Source organism: Pempheris klunzingeri, chromosome 18, assembly GCF_042242105.1.
Source record: "Pempheris klunzingeri isolate RE-2024b chromosome 18, fPemKlu1.hap1, whole genome shotgun sequence".
Lineage (NCBI taxonomy): Eukaryota > Metazoa > Chordata > Actinopteri > Acropomatiformes > Pempheridae > Pempheris > Pempheris klunzingeri.
The window spans coordinates 12,775,961-12,793,351 of NC_092029.1; the positions used below are offsets into that span (position 1 = coordinate 12,775,961).

A 17,391-nucleotide genomic window follows, 5' to 3' on the forward strand; every position below is an offset into this window, starting at 1 on the left:
TTAACAAGTAAACATACCAAGCATGTCAAGAAAAATTACTGCTTTTCTCTGTTTTACAAAAGGCTGCTGTCAGCGTGTGGAATAGCCGTGCTGGGATTGAAATCAGTGCTTTATTTTAATTATTTTGCCATTATAGTGAGAAAGTTAAGATTTCAACCGGTTCCCGAGATTTCTAAACATGTTATTTTATTTTGAAGGAATGGGACCGGAAATTTTGTTCCTGGTAACTTGTAGTTCACTTGACGTCGGGCACCATGGACGAGTATCAGACAGAGGAGGAGGTGGGTTTGAGACTTGAAACTACTTATTACATGTGTTTTGATCACTTAGAAAAACACTCAGATATTACCGCACAAATGTATCCTTTCTAAGTTTTCCTAAGGTTGTAACTGAAATGCTAGTTACTCGTCTGGTCATGTCATCTGGCTAGCTTAAGCTGCTCTGTTTTGTCTCTGACCAAACAGACTGTGTTCGTCGTTGATGAAGTGAGCAAAATAATAAAAGAGGTAAGCAAATAGACAATGTTGATGCTTTTCGTTTTATCCACAAAGTTTAACGTTAACGCCAGATATTATCGGCTCATTGCTACCGCTAGTTAGCACGTTTGTGTTAGCGACCCCGTTGGTTGCTAAGGATACTGTAATGGTTGCTAGGCACCGTCCTGACCTACACCTAGAGTCTAGGCCATCATCTACACCCACATCATTTATACCAAACAACTGATCGATTATAACGATAACAATTTTATACAACATTTTGCAGGTTGAACTGTACTATATGGTGCGGATTGCAATCATATTGATTTATAATGATAATAGCTGGTTTAAAGTGTAATTGTGAGGTTATTAAAGGTATTGTGTGTGTTGATTAGGTCTCTGTTAAACACCACTTTTTTTACTGTAGGCAGTAGAAACAGCCATAGGAGGAAACGCCTACCAGCACAGCAGAGTGAACCAATGGACCACCAGTGTAGTGGAGCAGTGCCTCAGCCAACTCAGCAAGCTGGGAAAGCCTTTCAAATATATCGGTATGTGTGCTGCTGCCTCAGTAATATTAGGAAGCAAAATAATACTATTGTGATGATTATTGGGCTCTGAAGCGTCTGTGTTTTCCCACAGCAACATGTATCATCATGCAGAAGAATGGAGCAGGTCTGCAAACAGCCAGCGCATGCTTCTGGGACAACTCCACTGATGGTAAAATAAAACACCTCTGTATTTTTCACATATGCAGCTTTTAAATGATCTACAATTTGCTCTTTGAGTTGCTTATCTCAAGGTGTTTTCAACAAAACATATTTGTATGGCAATCATGTAAATGGATAAAATGTACAGAGCAAGTGACCAAAGCAGTGGAGATGTTAATTTGATAAGTTGATGACAGAGCAGTAAGGTAACTGTCTACCTTACTGGCTTCCAGTCAGGCTTTTGAGTTGTCAGTTTTTAGAGGCTGATAGTACTTCAACACTGACTTTAAATGTGTAAACGTGGAGGTGATACTGTCACTGTATTTATTGTGTTTTACACTCAACAGGAAGCTGTGCAGTGAGATGGGAGAACAAGTCCATGTATTGTATCGTCAATGTGTTTGGGCTTGCCATCTGAGACAACTACAGTGAATCTGAAGTACTTTTGTGTGTCTTTTGAAGATTTTGTGTAACCAGCACGTTATATTTGGTCATATTGGCTATACTTGAATATATTATTATGCTTTTATATTAAGTTTAATTGAATAAAACACTGATACTATTCTGTATATACTTTGCTTTATTTACATGTGACATGACAGAGTGCTACATGTACAGCTTTTACCTCATAAAGCAACAAAAACAGCAAGAAGTTCCAACATATCAGGACCCACAAGAACCTCATTTAATCATCTTAAATGATTATAAACTACATTCACACTGAAAGAATCAAAAAGAGTACATTATCAAAGCATTTACAAATTTGAGACTGCAGCCTATTTAGAAGAAAACAGAGTGATGTGAAGACAAGGCACCATTTTGATTAGAAAACCTGTTGAGATATTATTTGGAAAGAACAGAAACACTTGTTTTGGCCATTTTTGTCCATACGCTCCAGTTTTACGACACAAAGGAAAGGGCTGCAGGTCTCACATTGTAGGCAATATAAATAAAGTTATGGGAGAAAAGCTCATTACTTAATATTCTACACAAGGCAAAATATATTTGGCCAATGGAATAACTACTGTGTGTGCCTGGATAAGGAATGTTTAAAATGATAGATCAGCAGATCATTTACATAAAGTTGTGTAAAATCCACACAATTCATCAAAGTCCATCCATCCAGGCAGTAAGACAATACAGTATCAAATCTCATCACTTTTCGGCAAAATAAATACAAAGTCTTAAACAAGTGCAATTACAAAGCTTCGTTCCAAGGTAAGAATTGGTCGAAGGTGTAGTAAGAGATCAGTGGTACCTACTCCAGTTAAGGCTCTCTGTATTTATTTTAAACATGTCTGAGCACAAAGACAGTTTGTTAACAGCCAACACTGCTATGGCACTTTAACTCCACCATTAAATCGATCATGACAGTGCCGGCAAGTCAAAACGTACCACATATTAGCTTTGCTTTTGTTGGAAACACACCATTAGAGTGCACTCAGAGCTGCTGCAGCATGACCTGTCTTTACTTTCTTCCACCAGCATGATCTCACTGAGCTTTGGCCAGATACATGCATCCTCATTATTCTCAGACTGTCAGAGAGCAGAAGGAAAATGGCAAAAACAACACAGTGCAAGTATAGAGAGATAAGAGTGGTTCAATGGAAAGCATTACAAATAATAACATTGATTTCAAACATGCACAAAAAGAAACACCAATTAATATTAGCACTTTTCCCGATCACTTTTTAACTATAAGGTTGTGAAGGAATGCTGGTTATGAGCAAAAAAAATTCACAAATTGGTAAAAACTGTTTTACATCAGTGTTTGTTTTCCTTTGAGACTGAAAGCAAAAAAGTCGGAGTGGCTACATGCCTCAACTTTCAGTAAAAGTACAGTACATTCAGTAGACATGGACCTTTTTTAAAAAATATAGTTATGTACACTTGTACACATCATTTCGTATTACTCCTTATTTACACACACAGATGATCTTTTGTAGTTTTGTATTCTCATAGTTTCCAACAGATCCCATCAGTCACTGTCGCTCTCATCCTGGTACTTGGCGGTTGCCTTGATGGCGCGTCCGTTTTGTAAAGGCATGTCTTCATAATCACTCCTTTGCAAAGACAAAGAAAACATCAGTTGGTTTATGCACGTTCACACTGAACACGGCCGCTCAAACTGTGAGCAGTGAGGACTTGCAAAGGCAGTGAAGTCTTACCCGTATATTACTTCATCGTCCGAGTCATTTAACATGGAGAAAGCAGGATTATCCTTCAACTGGGAGTCTGGGAGATGAAACAAAACCACTTAGTTTGATGCTTTAGACTGATTATTTACTGCAGTGAAACGGTGTTGTATTACATACCATAAAGAGCATTTTTGGAGGGGGAATACACAAAAGCTAATGTGTACAGGTAAAAGTTCAGCAGGCCATAGAATGATAAAAATTCAGCTGGTATATCTGGAGTTAAGGAATAATTTCCCACATATTTAAGACATCAACAAGCCATCTCACAAGCTGTATTTAAGTGAAGTCGTGGTCGAAATAAAATATCATTAGGAAGGATATAGTTTTGGTAATGAGTAGATAGTTCAGCGACAACATTGTCTTGGAGAGCCTTGGCACCAAACCGCAGGTAGAGAATTACCATGCTGGAGGAGAAAGGGCAACAAACAGGACCACATTAAACCAAATCGATCACAAAGAGCTTAATCACAGAGGGTCTTTTTAGGTTTTGCAGTTTCCTTAAAACACACCTTATAACAAGGACCACAAACGTCAGCGCCGTCAGAAACCTGAGCCGGAGATCTAGTGATGGAAAACACACAGCACATTACTGCTATCATAGTAAAAAGAAAATGACTCAAGTCCAACACAGAGAGGCGGAGGTACACTGTGATACCTGAGTAAGGCATGTTCTTGAGTTCAGAACAAGCTCTGACGATCAGGAAGATCAGGTAGAGGATGTAGAGAGCAACTACAACCAGGAAGAAGACCTTCATGCCCTGGAAAAATAACATGGGACTTTAGTGACTAAACACTGAGTGTGCTCAATATAACACTATATCAGCCACCTTTAGCACAACCTGTACCTCTACTGACTAAAACTGTTTATGTCGACTCACTAGGTCAAGTTAAATATTAAGTCAAGTCTCACCTGAAAGTTCACTATGTCCACTTTATACTGATAGGTAGGGTCTTGGAGCTCATTAACTCTGCAAATTCAGGAAAGGAGAGCCGATGTTTTAAGTCCCGTTGTAATTCACAGTTTGAATCAGGCTGCAAGTGGCCAGTGAGGTCAGACTTACGTTTGCCAAATGCCCAGTGTAACGGCCGAGAGCCACAGAAGACCTACAATGATCAGCTTAGGCAGGTAGAACGTCAGACATTTCCTCTCACCCTGTGGAAACAACGCAGAACACATGAAATCAGAAAAAAAAAAAAAGACGGGGGCCGTTAAAGTCTAAGTGTATTGATGGACCCACCTGAACCCTGATGCCATGATAAACACAGAGCCAGAAGAGCAGCAGGGCACACAAGAACAGAGCCTGAAAGAAAGCGTCTAACATCCCTGGAAACCAGCTGTTCACCAGGAATGACAGCGGGAAAAATGGATCTGACCAGAAAAAGCAAGAAAACACAGTAAGCAACTTTCAAGTTATACTTAAATTGGACAGGACACGTGTAACATTAGTTGACAAATGAAACACGGTTACAGTGGTTAAAAAGTGCAAATGGGTTAAATAAGGGTGAAATATGACTTGAGTAGTGATAATACTGAAATGCACCATTGTAGAGTAGCAGCAGAGGGAGTAGGACAGACATCCACTTCTGTTCTATGCCCCAATCCCTCATGGAAAACTTCCTCAGTGAGTGTGCAAACATACACTGGTGCATAAAAAAGAAAAAAAAAGATCTTAGTCCTGCATTTGGTGAAAAGTCAGTTTTATTTGCACTAGTTATCTTTCGCTCACTGTCGCTTAATCTTTGCTCTTACCGTCACCATAAAGGTCAGCACCACAAAGACAAACCGGAACCAAATCTCCACTTGTGAAAAGGTGGGGTTGTATGTTTTCCACTGAGGAAGAAGAGAAAACAAAAAGAAGACCAAGTGAGTTAAAAAATTAACACTAAAAAAACAAAGTCAAATGCAGCAATAAAAAGACAAATGTCACAGAGTTCGTTTGATGAGCAGGAGGAAAAAATCCTGCCAGTGCTCATAACTTACCACAAACTTGACTTTGAGTTCATATGTGACATTTTCAAGGCCTTTAAATCTGACAACGACCTGGTACTGGGTGTAGTTCAGATAGCCCAGATGGAGCACAATGATCTCATCACATTTCTGTAAGGAGAGACAAAAAAAACACTGCTTCACTGCTCCTTCAATCGATGGTCCATCTGTACTGCACATCAACGAACTGCTCTGAGGACGTCTGTCTGTCTAACATCATGATCAAATTCAATCCTGCAGTCGGTGCTACACTGCAGCCTCATTTCATAACAAATGACATTTCATGGAGTCAGACTGCTGCGCTGGTCGCTGCTGCCCGTCTGGCAAAATCAAACACACTGCAAAACAGAAAGGTAGCTGGGTATCTGATTGGCACTTACAGCTCCGCAGTGTAGCATTCGTGACTTCTGGTGCCCGTTGTTGATATGCTTCACGCAAGCGTCTTCCTTCACTCCCTTTAGGTCAACGCTGATCTCGAACGGCTGCTGGAAGTCTCCCACTGACACGGACAGCAGTAAAGACAAGCTGCTATTAACCAAAGCCGAGCAGGTTAACAAAAATGATAAGAGAGAAAGCTGTTTGAGGTGTTTTATAAAGACACTCTCAACATTAAACTGTGAAAGAATCTGTTTTGTGGTCTTACTAGTGCTGTGGTCAGCCTGCATCACACAGGTGAGCCATAGCTGCTGGTTGTAGGTGGTGAGGGGAGGAGAAACTAGGTTGAAGGGCCCAGTCTGAAAACATACAATGAATGATCATTAGGGGGGATACTTATTCACTGAAACACACAATCCTCCTCCATACATGCATCATTTTATCTGTAATTTCACAGAAAGACATACCCTTGACATGGAAAAACACTTATTTTAACAGTTGTATACTATTCATTCATTGCAATAAGAAATGGCTGTAGTTTTACAGATTTAATGCACAATTCTAGCAGTGATGTTCACCGTCTGTCATTACGGCAACACGCCTTCTCATCTTACCTTAAGTGTGGCGTTTTTGAAAAGTAACTGATCACCATTGTGCTCTTGCTCAGAAATAATCCTAGGACCTACAGAAATGAAGAAAACACTGTGAATATATTATATATATATAAGTAATGGCACAAAAGAAGCGTACAACCCTAACCTCAAAATGTTCTAGGCTACTAAAAACAACAAGGCAAGTGGATTAAAAAAATGCATCTCTCTGACAATGGATAAACTGTGAAATGGCATCTCCCTAAAACTGAGTAGGCACATGCCCAGGAAGAAAAATGTGCAGCAGTACTAAAGTTGAATAAGTCCAATAAACACTGCAACAGCAAACATATGTGAATGTTTTCAAGGTTATCAAGATGCAGATACTCTGCATTTATCAACATAATGGAAATTAGATGTGGTACAATAAATCAAAGTAAAAAACAGGTTAATTCTCAACAATCAAATGCATGAGTCAAAAGCAAAATTTTAAATGATGAGAAAATGTCTAAAATCTTACTCTTGCCTTTTGTATCTGTAAACTTTGACTGTTTAGGCAAAGGTTAACTTGCATTCTTCATGGACACAGCATGTAAGTAACACATGTAAAGCCTACAGGAAATGTAACCTTTGTGTTCTTGATAATATAATCTTGATAAAAATAAATGATATTTCTATAAAATAAAATTGAACTTGGCTCATTTTGTTAGTAATTTTCATAATACTGTTAATGGTTGCATCCAAAGAGGTACATTTAAAAAAGGTTGAGTGCCGTTGAACTATCTATAAAGGAGCAGATCAGTGGTGAGAAGTATTTCATGTTCTTCAACTACTCCGTTATCAGAGCTTCAGCAGTAGGTCATGGGTCAAGCACAATGACTCACCCACTTTCTAAGCATCACAAAACCTGAAGTGTGTGTTAAGGTGACTTCTGACCACCACCCAGCTTGAGGCAGTGCTGCAAAAATGTTCATCAGCCATACCTGCAATCCCAATGAAGACTGTGAGGCCAAAGCAGATCAGGAACAACACGAAGACCAAGACAAAATGTCTTTTGGACAGGGTGTAGAGCCGCATAGGGGCCAATCTGTCACAGGGAGACATCCTTTAGAGCCAACACACACACACACACAAGCTAATCACCAGAGCCTCGAGCAGAAGGAGAGAGAAATTTGTTTTGTGGAAATTCTTTTCAGCCCACAGCCTGTGGTTCAGGTGCGGATATGTCAACACTGCTAGCTTCCATGCTAGTTTATGCTAGCAGTAACAGATGGCAGAGAACAGCGGCACAGTGGGCTTTAAGACTTGTCCTCGCACGTTTAAACACCAGTAACACGTCTATGGTGTAGCAGCTGACCAAATGTCACACTCACCGCTCCATTTCTTTCGCTTCACAGTCTCGGTGCCGAGAAAAAACGTTACAATTTCGCAGTGAATCCACATCCGTGTATCAACATCAGCCTGCGACAACTGGACCGCAACGTCATCGAATAGCAGGGAGCGTGATGACGTAACACCGGAAAGAAGGAAGGAAGGGAACTTCTAAGGGTGCTTGTTTGAGTGTGTAGGCAGCAAAGTAGGACTCACTCCGTCTACCTCCTCTTTTCTCATAGATTTACGTACTGGTTTTGTCAACGAAGCGGACATATATGTTTTAATGTTAGAAATTAAGTCGTATTTAATTTGTGACAAATTTCATTCAGATAAAAGACGTACGGTTTAAAATCTAGAAGGGGACGGCTGAGTTTCCTCTACGTGAGAAGATGTTTCGCGCAAGCGCAGCACAACCACGTCGCACGCAAACGCTGCCTTTTAATCGCTAATGAATTAAAAAAAATATATAATGAGCAATTAAAGCGGCCTTCGTCTGTCTTCTTCCTTGTGATTTTGAACGACAACATTTGGATTTTAAATGAGAAATAAGGTGTTTCTCCGCCATCTACAGCAGTCTGTGGTTTTATTCCTGTCAACAACACTTGTTGAGTCTGATGGAAATCACGAGGCCTCTACCTCGTAATCTAAAATTTTAGCACAAAACATTACTGGGAATGTGTGTTTAAAAATGCAAGCTATCATTGGTTGCATTATTTTTCGATTTCCAATTGTATTTTCTTAATTTATTTCGGGGCTGCTCAACCACTAAGTCTGGCATCATCATCTAAAATATAATGCGACTAAATGTAGGCTAGTATAATAAACGAGTAGAGGTCCGCAATGCAAAGTGTAATTCCACATAAATCACCTGAGCAGCTCTCGTTTGCATCTGCCCATAATATATAACAACTGCTCTGCCTAAAGGTGCACACTGCTAAATTATAATTAACGCCAAAATAGCCGTGATGTGTTGTTACGCAGTTGGGAAATGGATCTTGCACTGAGTATCCAAACAGGAGACCCACCTGTAAAAGCGATCATCTCGGTAAGGAGTCAGGTCCTCCTTCAGCTCGTTGTAGGCCTCCTGGATCTTCCTACAGAAGTATTTCAGCTCGCTGTACAGAGGGTTTTCCAAGCCGGACGAGTAGTCGTTGTCCATGATCGCACCGAGCCGTCCGGTGGCTGAAAATGGCGATGGGGAAACAACCGGCGGCCTTCACACAACAGCGCAATCTGCCCGTATTGTCGCGTCGTTTAATTGAAAGTGCAGCCGAAGCTGTTTTGTTTGTGTCGATTCAAAGAAAGAAAGAAAAAAACCGAAGAGGCAGCGGAAGCACACAGACAGCACCCGGCAGGAGAGTCACGTGATCAGAGTTCAGCACCGCGGACAGAGACAGACAGACAGTCCGTCTCCTGCAGGGACACCTCAACCCGGATCAGAGCCAAGCGGGCAAGTGGAGAGTCCTTAATCGAGTCACACTTGTTAAAAAGCATTAAATGTTCACATCTGTCTATGAGCCGCACTGACATGATAAACCCTGATATCATGAGACTGGGCTACCTTCAGTCAGAGGAAAGTGATAGAAGAGACAACGCCAAAATGGCTTTCACCATGCCCATGGGATTTATAATTATGAGAAGATTTGCCGTAATTATGAGCGACTATGTCATAATTCATAATAGAGAATATAATAATCAAGATAACTCATGCGGCCCCATCAGCTCTTTAGCAGTCAGACCCTGTGTGTCACATTAGGCTTCATTACAAATGACCGACCCAGGACTCATCACTGCTGACTTCCCTACAGACAAGAAGAAACAAGCACCTCATGTTATTCATTTACTAAGCTCTTCTGTTACACACTGCCTCACATCTTTTCTGTCATTTAAATCCACTGACTTCAGCACAGGATCCGGTGCCTACTGAACTAGAGATCCCTCACACTAATGCTGGCAGAACTGGTTCCAGGTGTTATGCACCTTTTAAATGGTATGAACTGCAATCTGCCCTCAAACTGGAGTCACTCTTTACCATCGGAGATTTTAAAACCTTATGACCTGATGCTTTTGTTGATTCTTGTAACTGTTTCATGTAACTGCCTCTTTAATTCCTATTACTGTGTTCTTTTGTACTCTTGTATTGTGTAAATTTCGTTCCATTTTTGCAAATTTTGCCTTTTCTCAGGTCTCTCTTATAAGAGACTAAATGAGACTGCCTGACTAGATGAAGATTAAAAAATATGTGATATTTGCTTTCTCATAAATAGGAGTTATAGTAAGTAAAAATTGTGAGATACTAAATTAAACACAAGAAATCTTCTCATAGGTGAGTTTCAGGGTCTTTACTCACAGGCCTGGCTTACTGGCACATCTAAATGGAACTGGGCCAGTGTTAAAAGTGCTTTTCCAGCTATTACAAGTCAAAATGTCTTTTGTTGGAGACTACAAAGCCCCCCTGTGAAAACTCTTGACCAGATTTGAACAATTCTCTGAAGTCAACAATAAATCTGGATACATTCAGGAGCCAGGACACAGACTTTTTCTTGAAACAATAACGTTTTATTCAAAAGATGCGTGACATATACAATTATAAAATAATTTACATGGCATGCCTTACTATCCATTCACTATAAACGTTCAGTCACCAAATCAGACTCGGATTCTTTTCAAGTGTTTTTGTCATTTTAAGTCTACATCTACAAATACAAAGCACATGTCTTTTCTAAAGAAAAGCCAAATCCTACAATATCTACAACAGGTCATCTCATGAAATCAGTTTAAAGTGAATCCTTAACCTAAGTCCATAGGCAGTTCTGAACATGAACTCAGTGGCTTACACGTGAACTTATGTGAACGTGTGTGTGTGTGTGGATGTGTGTATGTGTAAGAAGCCATGACCACACACGTTTAAAGATAATAGATTTAACACTGATGGGATTGGTAGACTGCACAGTTGAATACAGACACACCTTGACTTAACAGTTACACTCTACATAACTAGTCTACCGACTACACTAAACTGAGCACTTACTCATTCACATCTTTTCCATCCAATGCAGACTTCACAAAACACAGAAAACTTGCCCGTTTCCCGACCACCCTGACCTGACCTGACCCGACCCCACCTTCCCATCTCACTATTTGGGCAACACTTGTGACAAATTTTTTTTATCAACACAAAGAAATGTTCAGAAAAATCCACAATATACAGTATGTATAGATACTATATCTCCTTTAGGAAATAATCTCATAAATAAAATGTACAGACCAGCAACTGAGATGCTGAACTAAAAGAACGATATCAAACTGTGGTCAAAAGTGATGACAAAGGATTTTGATTTCCCTAAGAAAATATTGCACAACTAACACAAAAAGATGGATATTTTCTTTATGACATGCTCATGTTCTTATCTCTTTTTTTTTTCTTTTTTTTTTTTTTTAAACGATCAGCAGAGACTTTTTTTTTTAAAAACAAAAAAAAAAATTCTTCTTAAATCCCCTTCCTTACAACCCCACTCTGACAGACATGCATCTCGTTGTGATATGGAAAGATCACACTAAAGAATGTAATAATCTCATCAGTTCAGAGACCAAAACAGAGCTGGTCCAAAGTGACAGCTTCCTTTTTAAGAAGTTACACTTCCCTCCAGGCCTATTATTTCAACTATAAATTTTTAGCAAATGCATATTTTGGCACAAATATTAGAGGTGACCCCAATCACGCTTACCTAATGTTATTAAGCCTAAATATTTCTGCCCTTTTTATTGACTTTGGCTGCCATCTTGTACAATTAAACCTGCTGCAGCTGTTTGTAATGCACCTGATAATTCACTCCTATCAGCTGGCCCTGCTCTGTGCCCTACGTTCAACAACAACAACACTTGCTTGAGTGCCTGAAAGAGAAATAAAAAAAAAAAACAGCTTTTCAGATTTCAGTGTCAACTTAATAATGAACAGATTTCGATAGCTTCATCCTTCATTGGAGTTCTGACTTCAAAGATTCAGTCACAATGTTTTCAGCTTAACTGTTAACTTTTTCTTTTGTTTGTGGTTGTAGCTGTCGAGTCAAACAGTACTACAGCTTCGCTCCACACCTGAAATTACACTTAAAACACAGTGGAGACAGGTGTAAACAGACATCTGTCAAAGTCACCCTCGTGTCTTTACGACATTTACATATGACTGATATGTATTTACATGACTTCTGAAGAGAGTATGAAATGGCATAGGTGAAATATACAAAAATATTTCCTGTACCTTGCTTAAATGTTTAGTATGGTCTTTAAGAGCAGGGACAACGACCCCTTCCCCATTTCCCCAACTACACACTCACTTCACAGAAGTGACAGCAGGTGACAAATCACTTCATGCCAGAGTTGTTAAATCCAGGCCTCCGCGACGTCCTTTTTGCGCCCAAGTCACCATAAGCAGATGTAAGTACAGGATATGTCAGTCAAAGCTATTCGGTGTACCCCTCCCACCTGAATTACTCCAAACTAAACAGCAATATTCAAATTCAGCCACCAGTCTCCCAAATAAAGCAGGTAGGTTGAAAACCGTGTTGACAGGGTATGAAGATTGTATATCACAAACAATGACAATAATGTTAAAATCTGTATCTGAATAGATAAACAACAAAATGTACATATAAATTAATCCATGTAGCAGAGTTACATTTCTTCTTCCTTCAAAGTCCCAGGAAACCTTGTGGAAAAGACTGCAGTTCACCTCATCTACATTTACTCAGTGCCATTCCCAAGTTTTTAACAGTGACACACCTTCCACGACAGTCAAGAGTGTGAACTCTTAGTAGTGCTCCTAAATGATGCATATATCTAAGCCTCATTTCCAGCCAAGATAGATTGAGATAGTAACAAAAGGAATGGCAGAGAGCAAAAACAAAAACACCTCCTACCCTCCACCATGTTTAGTCATTTAAGAAAACCCTAAAAGCAAAAGCAGTACAATAAAGTGGTGACTGTTTCACTGAAGTTTTGTACAGCAATGGATTTCAGTGCCCAGTAGTACCTGTGCGCTCTGGGAAACTTTGATCTCCAGAGTGTGGTTTTCAAGTATTACTGCTGCTTCTTTTGAAAACTGCACCTTAACAATTCCTCCCTCAATTAACCGATCGGTTATCAAGTCTATAAGCTTTTTCTAGCTAAAGCAGCATTTATTTGCATGACGATTACCAAAGCTCAGCTCTTTGGCACTACATGCATTGCAAGGTGCCACTGACTGCCAAACGGAGCAAATCTGAGGGCATCCTTGGCAAATGCAGCCAATGCTTATTGCACCAATTCTAGTGGCAGCATTGTGTAGTGCAGCGTGATTGTGTGTCTCTCTCAGTGACCAGGGCTGATTTTAGTCTTCCCTCCAAAATCAAAGTTTATTAATCTCAAATGAAACAACTGCGCCCCTTCAACAGATTGCATTTAAAACCCAGATATAACTCGGGGTAAGTGGGGAGGGGACGTCTCATTTGAGGCGTTGAGTAACATTGGCTAAAGCCACTGCAAAGGCCTGCACGGCAGAGAAGGGATACTGGAAGTCCAGGATGTAGGCATTGCCATCGATCCTGCCAAACTGCATGACCTGTGTTGAAAAACAAAGTTGTTAGAGACTGTATCGTTAGCATCATGTCATTGTAAATCAATAATACTTGTAATGATATGTTCAGGCTGAGGATAACACACAGTGTGTAATATTTCTTGAACTAACTCACCTGTCTGCCCTCCAGTTCAATTTGAAAGTTCTTGGCAGACTCCTGTGTGACGCGCCCACCAAAGTCCAGCTGGTAGACCTGCGTGGCCTCATTCCACAGTGGCTGTTTGTTGGCCATCACATACACAAACCCCTGGCTGCCCAGCCCTCGGTCCTCCTTCTCGTTGGCTTTTCTACACTTGATCTCGTCCAGTTCACTGGCAGCCCTCAGGTTCCTCTTACTCTTCCAGCCCTTCTTACCGCTCTGGCACTGATTGAGCAGCTCATCCCCACTGATGAACAGCTCTGGCTCACTTTCTGAACTGTCTTGGAACTCACTGTTGGCAGTGGTCTTACTCAGCTTCTTGGCCTTCAATTGCTCTTTCTGTCCTTTCAGCTTCTTCTTGTCCCTTCCTCCCAGCCGTGGACTGGAGATAAGTGAGTTGAAGTCACCCAGAGCTCTGCCCTCCTTTTTCGACTTGCTCCCTTCAGCCAGCTGTGGCACATTAGCCTCATCAGCACGTCCATCCACCCGCTTGCGATTCTTCTTGCTGAACTTGTCAGACCGCTGTGGAACAGGGCTCTCGGTCAAAGAGAGCACCTCCTGAAATCCTTCTCCAGCCTCTGCCATGGCCTCTTGTAATCCTCCATGGCTCTGCAGCTCTGCTGGTGGTGGCGGAGGGGGTGGTGGAGGGGGAGGAGGAGAAAGAACATTTTTGTCTACTGCCATGTGGGAGGCTTTGGGTGGTAGTGGCACTGCAGGACTGGGCATAGGCGGGCAAGAGTTATAGGTACCCCAAGGAGTGTGAAGGGCAATGGGGGGAATGGGCAGCCCGGCACAAGCACTTCCCCCCGGATACATGGGTGGGAGAGGGCAGCAGGCTAGGTTTGCCAGGTTCGCAGAGTAACCCGGCGGTAAGACAAGAGTTGCATCCTGCTGTGAGAAGGGTACTGGTGCCACCACCTCCTTTGGAGAGGAGCAAGGACGTGGTGACCCTGGGATGGGCTGGAGCTGGGCTCCAGCATAGGCAGTTGCTGGAGGGTACTGGAGAGAGATTTGGTAGCCTGCAGCTGCTGCTGCAGCTTGAAATGATGCAGCACTGGGGCTGGTGGGGGACTTTGGAGAAAGCACAAAAGGCAACCTGGACACATCCAAGTGCTGAGCTGGGCTAAGAATAAGAGGGGGTGGTTTGTGGGATCCGGTAGGGCCAGTGGGATTCAGTGTTGCTGTCCGTTCCTGAGGAACCCAAACCTCCTCTGTGGCAGCTGGGTCCCACTGATAGGGAGGTGGGCGTTTGACAACCAGCCCTGATGCATCATTTCCTCCGAGCGCCATATGCCTCAGTGACTGGTTCAGTGTTTCATCCTCAGTAAATGCTGAATTAACATAATCAGTCCTGTCTCTGTTACTTCCACCTCCCGCTGCAGACCCAGATCCTTCAAGAGAGCTCAGCAGGTTGTAAGAGGACTGGGAAGCCAGAGGAGTAGTGCTGTTGGAGTGAACAATAACTGTGCTGTGTGGCGCTCCATTCCCTGGAGGGAAATCCTGTCTGATAATAGTTCCTCCTGCTATTCCATTCGTGCTCCCTGGGGCAGTGCCTCCAACACTGGATCCACTGCTGCATTGACTGCAGGTGTATAAGGCTGTTGGCACCCTCTGCTGGAATGATGCTGCTAGTGCACTATTATTTTTAGCCTTTGGAGGCAGTGGTCTGGGCGGTTCCAGCATCTGTGAAACTTTGAGAGCGGCCTCTCGGCTGTTCCTCCTGAGTGTGGCATGAATCAAACTGCTGTCAAGCCTCTGTCCAGGGTTCCTGCCAACAGCACTGTTCTGATTGGCTGGGTCAGGGTAAGGGGGCGGGTCTCCACTTGGTATGGAATAGCGCGGCGCAGTGAGTCTGTTGAGAGTGGCAGAGGTGTAGGGCAGCTGGATCTTCTTGTCAGCTGAGGAGGATGATGATGACGAGGTGACCCTGAGAGTGGCAGAGCTGCCCGGTCCCTGGAGTGTGTAGACATTCTGATTGCAAACAAGGCGCGTTCGAGGGCGACATACTTCCTCCACATTCCCACTGCTGTCAAATGTAGTTATTCTCTCATATCCCAGTGGTGTGGGGTACTGCGCTTGTTGCTGACCTGAAGGATAAAGTGGGAATTCTCCCTTCTTCATACAAAGGTCACCAGGGGGAGGAGTCCCACCAGTGCCCCCTCCTGTTCCAGATGCACCGTTGGAGGCTGCAGTGGAGGCTGATGCTGAGGCAGCAGCAGCTGCTGCAGCAGCCACAGCAGCAGCCACTGTCCCCGGGTAGGGAGGCGGGGGGTTCATCTTGCTGAGCTCTAGAGGGGCACTGAACACCACTGTGTCAGCCTCAGCCAGCTGTGGAGTTGACCGAGTCGTTTTGATTTTCAGTAGGTGTTCATGTTCGCCCCCCACTGTTCTCTCAACCACTAAATCTGGAGGATGAGGGATCTGTATCTGCAGCGCCCCTGGCTGGAGTTGGTGCACGGCTGCACCTGAAGGCTGTCCTGCTGACATTGAGGGAACAGGAATTTGAATTTGGAGCTGCTGCTGAAGCTGATGGTGCTGCTGCTGCTGCTGTTGCATCTGATGCTGCTGCTGTGATTGCTGTTGATGGTGCATCTGCTGCTGCTGCTGCAGGTGCTGCTGAATTTGTTGATGCTGCTGCTGTAGCTGTTGCTGTTGCTGTATGTGCTGCTGGAGCTGATGTTGATGCTGCTGTTGCTGTAGATGTTGGAGTTGCTGCTGAAACTGCTGTTGCTGAAGCTGCTGTTGCTGAAGCTGCTGCTGCTGCTGCTGTTGTAAGTGTTGGTGCTGGAGCATCTGCTGCTGCTGCTGAAGCTGTTGTTGGTGGTGCTGTAGTTGCTGCTGTTGTTGTTGTAGTTGTTGCTGTTGTTGGTGGTGCTGTAGCTGTTGCTGTTGTTGTAGTTGTTGCTGTTGGTGTTGTAGCTGTTGTTGTTGTTGTAATTGTTGTTGTTGGTGGTGCTGTAGTTGTTGTTGTAGCTGTTGTTGTTGGTGGTGCTGTAGTTGTTGTAATTGTTGTTGTTGGTGGTGCTGCTGCTGTTGATGGTGACTTGGTTGTTGTTGTTGCTGTTGCTGTGAGGGATGATGCGAAGGTGGGGGTCCCACCATTAGGCGACTCATTTCTAGTCCACCAAAGATGACCTGACCAGGACTGGAGTACCTGGTGGGAACTGTGTACTGGGCTGTCAGGATGGTGTCTTGGCTTTGGTCTGACCCACCAGCAGCAGCCCCAGCAGGGGTAGCTGTGGGATTCGTTAGAACATCCAGCTGAACATTTTGATTGGCTAGGAGTGACTGGACCAGACCAATGCTTTGGGCTGGGGACATGGCCTGGGCAGGACTATGGATGGGGGCAATAGGGATGTTGACAGTGCAGGGCGGGTTGTCGTCGGCACCACCAGCAGGGCCCGTCACAGGCAGGTCATCTTCATCCTCACTGAAGACGTTGGGGCTGAAGACGGGCAGGTTGATGTAGTCCATGGAGATCTTGCGCACCTCTGGCAGGTAGATGGTCATCTGCCTCGGCTGCAGATGGAGGAGGCTCGTCTTATAGATGACTGAGGGGAAAGGGAATGGGTAAGAATGAGGAAAACAAAGGCAACTGAGACATGCAACTAATTAAAATGAGTGTTATGGATTTAGTCATTGAGTGCCAAAGGCAAAGCTGTTGATTGGTTACCTGCACCAAGATTGGTTGGCAAGAATGTGGCCAGACCCACAATCTTGAATTTTGTTCCCCAGATATTGGATGTGACCTGAGCAAGGTAATTTTGCTGCAAGACAGGAATGAAGAAAATTTTATATTATAGAAAATTTTCTATAAAAACAAAAAGAATCTACACAACAAATACATTAATAAAAGTGAAATATGTGAGCTTATCATCAGACAAATCACTGCACTGATCATTATGCACCACTGATGCAGGGGAAATTAATA

At 42.8% G+C, this 17,391-nt stretch overlaps 3 protein-coding genes across 4 annotated transcripts in view; 1 reads left to right on the plus strand and 2 right to left on the minus strand.

Moving 5' to 3' along the window:
• The first annotated feature begins 245 nt into the window (after window positions 1–245).
• dynlt1b (dynein light chain Tctex-type 1b) lies at window positions 246–1,683 on the plus strand. The gene is made up of 5 exons (XM_070849588.1): window positions 246–281; window positions 465–506; window positions 904–1,027; window positions 1,119–1,196; window positions 1,534–1,683. The coding sequence occupies exons 1-5, from the start codon at window positions 255–257 to the stop codon at window positions 1,602–1,604; spliced, it is 342 nt and encodes a 113-aa protein (XP_070705689.1). The 5' UTR covers window positions 246–254; the 3' UTR covers window positions 1,605–1,683.
• Window positions 1,684–1,748: 65 nt separating this feature from the next.
• Window positions 1,749–8,936, minus strand: tmem181 (transmembrane protein 181). Of its 2 annotated transcripts, none has more exons than XM_070849658.1 (17): window positions 8,736–8,936; window positions 7,320–7,423; window positions 6,361–6,428; window positions 6,015–6,105; window positions 5,752–5,870; window positions 5,366–5,482; window positions 5,135–5,215; window positions 4,926–5,025; window positions 4,623–4,753; window positions 4,446–4,537; window positions 4,295–4,352; window positions 4,040–4,142; window positions 3,894–3,945; window positions 3,706–3,788; window positions 3,502–3,591; window positions 3,355–3,421; window positions 1,749–3,249 (listed from the first exon to the last, which is right to left on the minus strand). In XM_070849658.1, the coding sequence occupies exons 1-17, from the start codon at window positions 8,867–8,869 to the stop codon at window positions 3,165–3,167; spliced, it is 1,575 nt and encodes a 524-aa protein (XP_070705759.1). In that variant the 5' UTR covers window positions 8,870–8,936; the 3' UTR covers window positions 1,749–3,164. The 2 variants fall into 2 exon arrangements, with proteins under 2 accessions (XP_070705759.1, XP_070705758.1); XM_070849657.1 differs by lacking the exon at window positions 8,736–8,936 and adding an exon at window positions 7,710–7,815.
• Window positions 8,937–10,254: 1,318 nt separating this feature from the next.
• The window catches only part of tulp4a (TUB like protein 4a), a 32,497-nt gene continuing 25,360 nt past the window's right edge, over window positions 10,255–17,391 (minus strand). The window contains exons 12-14 of the mRNA XM_070849158.1: window positions 17,134–17,227; window positions 13,437–17,011; window positions 10,255–13,306 (exon numbers count right to left, since the gene is read on the minus strand). Coding sequence (XP_070705259.1) covers window positions 13,190–13,306; window positions 13,437–17,011; window positions 17,134–17,227 — 3,786 coding nt within the window. The 3' untranslated portion in view covers window positions 10,255–13,189. The remainder of the gene's footprint in view (window positions 13,307–13,436; window positions 17,012–17,133; window positions 17,228–17,391) is intronic.

Excerpts from the sequence above, each read along its gene's own strand:
- dynlt1b (XM_070849588.1), top strand. The coding sequence starts at position 255 with ATGGACGAGTATCAGACAGAGGAGGAG. Across the intron at positions 282-464 it reads AGTATCAGACAGAGGAGGAG|ACTGTGTTCGTCGTTGATGA; the intron begins GTGGGTTTGAGA and ends CTGACCAAACAG. Across the intron at positions 507-903 it reads TGAGCAAAATAATAAAAGAG|GCAGTAGAAACAGCCATAGG; the intron begins GTAAGCAAATAG and ends TTTTTACTGTAG.
- tmem181 (XM_070849658.1), bottom strand. The coding sequence starts at position 8,869 with ATGGACAACGACTACTCGTCCGGCTTGGAAAACCCTCTGTACAGCGAG. Across the intron at positions 6,106-6,360 it reads TCAAAAACGCCACACTTAAG|ACTGGGCCCTTCAACCTAGT; the intron begins GTAAGATGAGAA and ends GTATGTTTTCAG. Across the intron at positions 3,946-4,039 it reads CAAGAACATGCCTTACTCAG|ATCTCCGGCTCAGGTTTCTG; the intron begins GTATCACAGTGT and ends TTCCATCACTAG.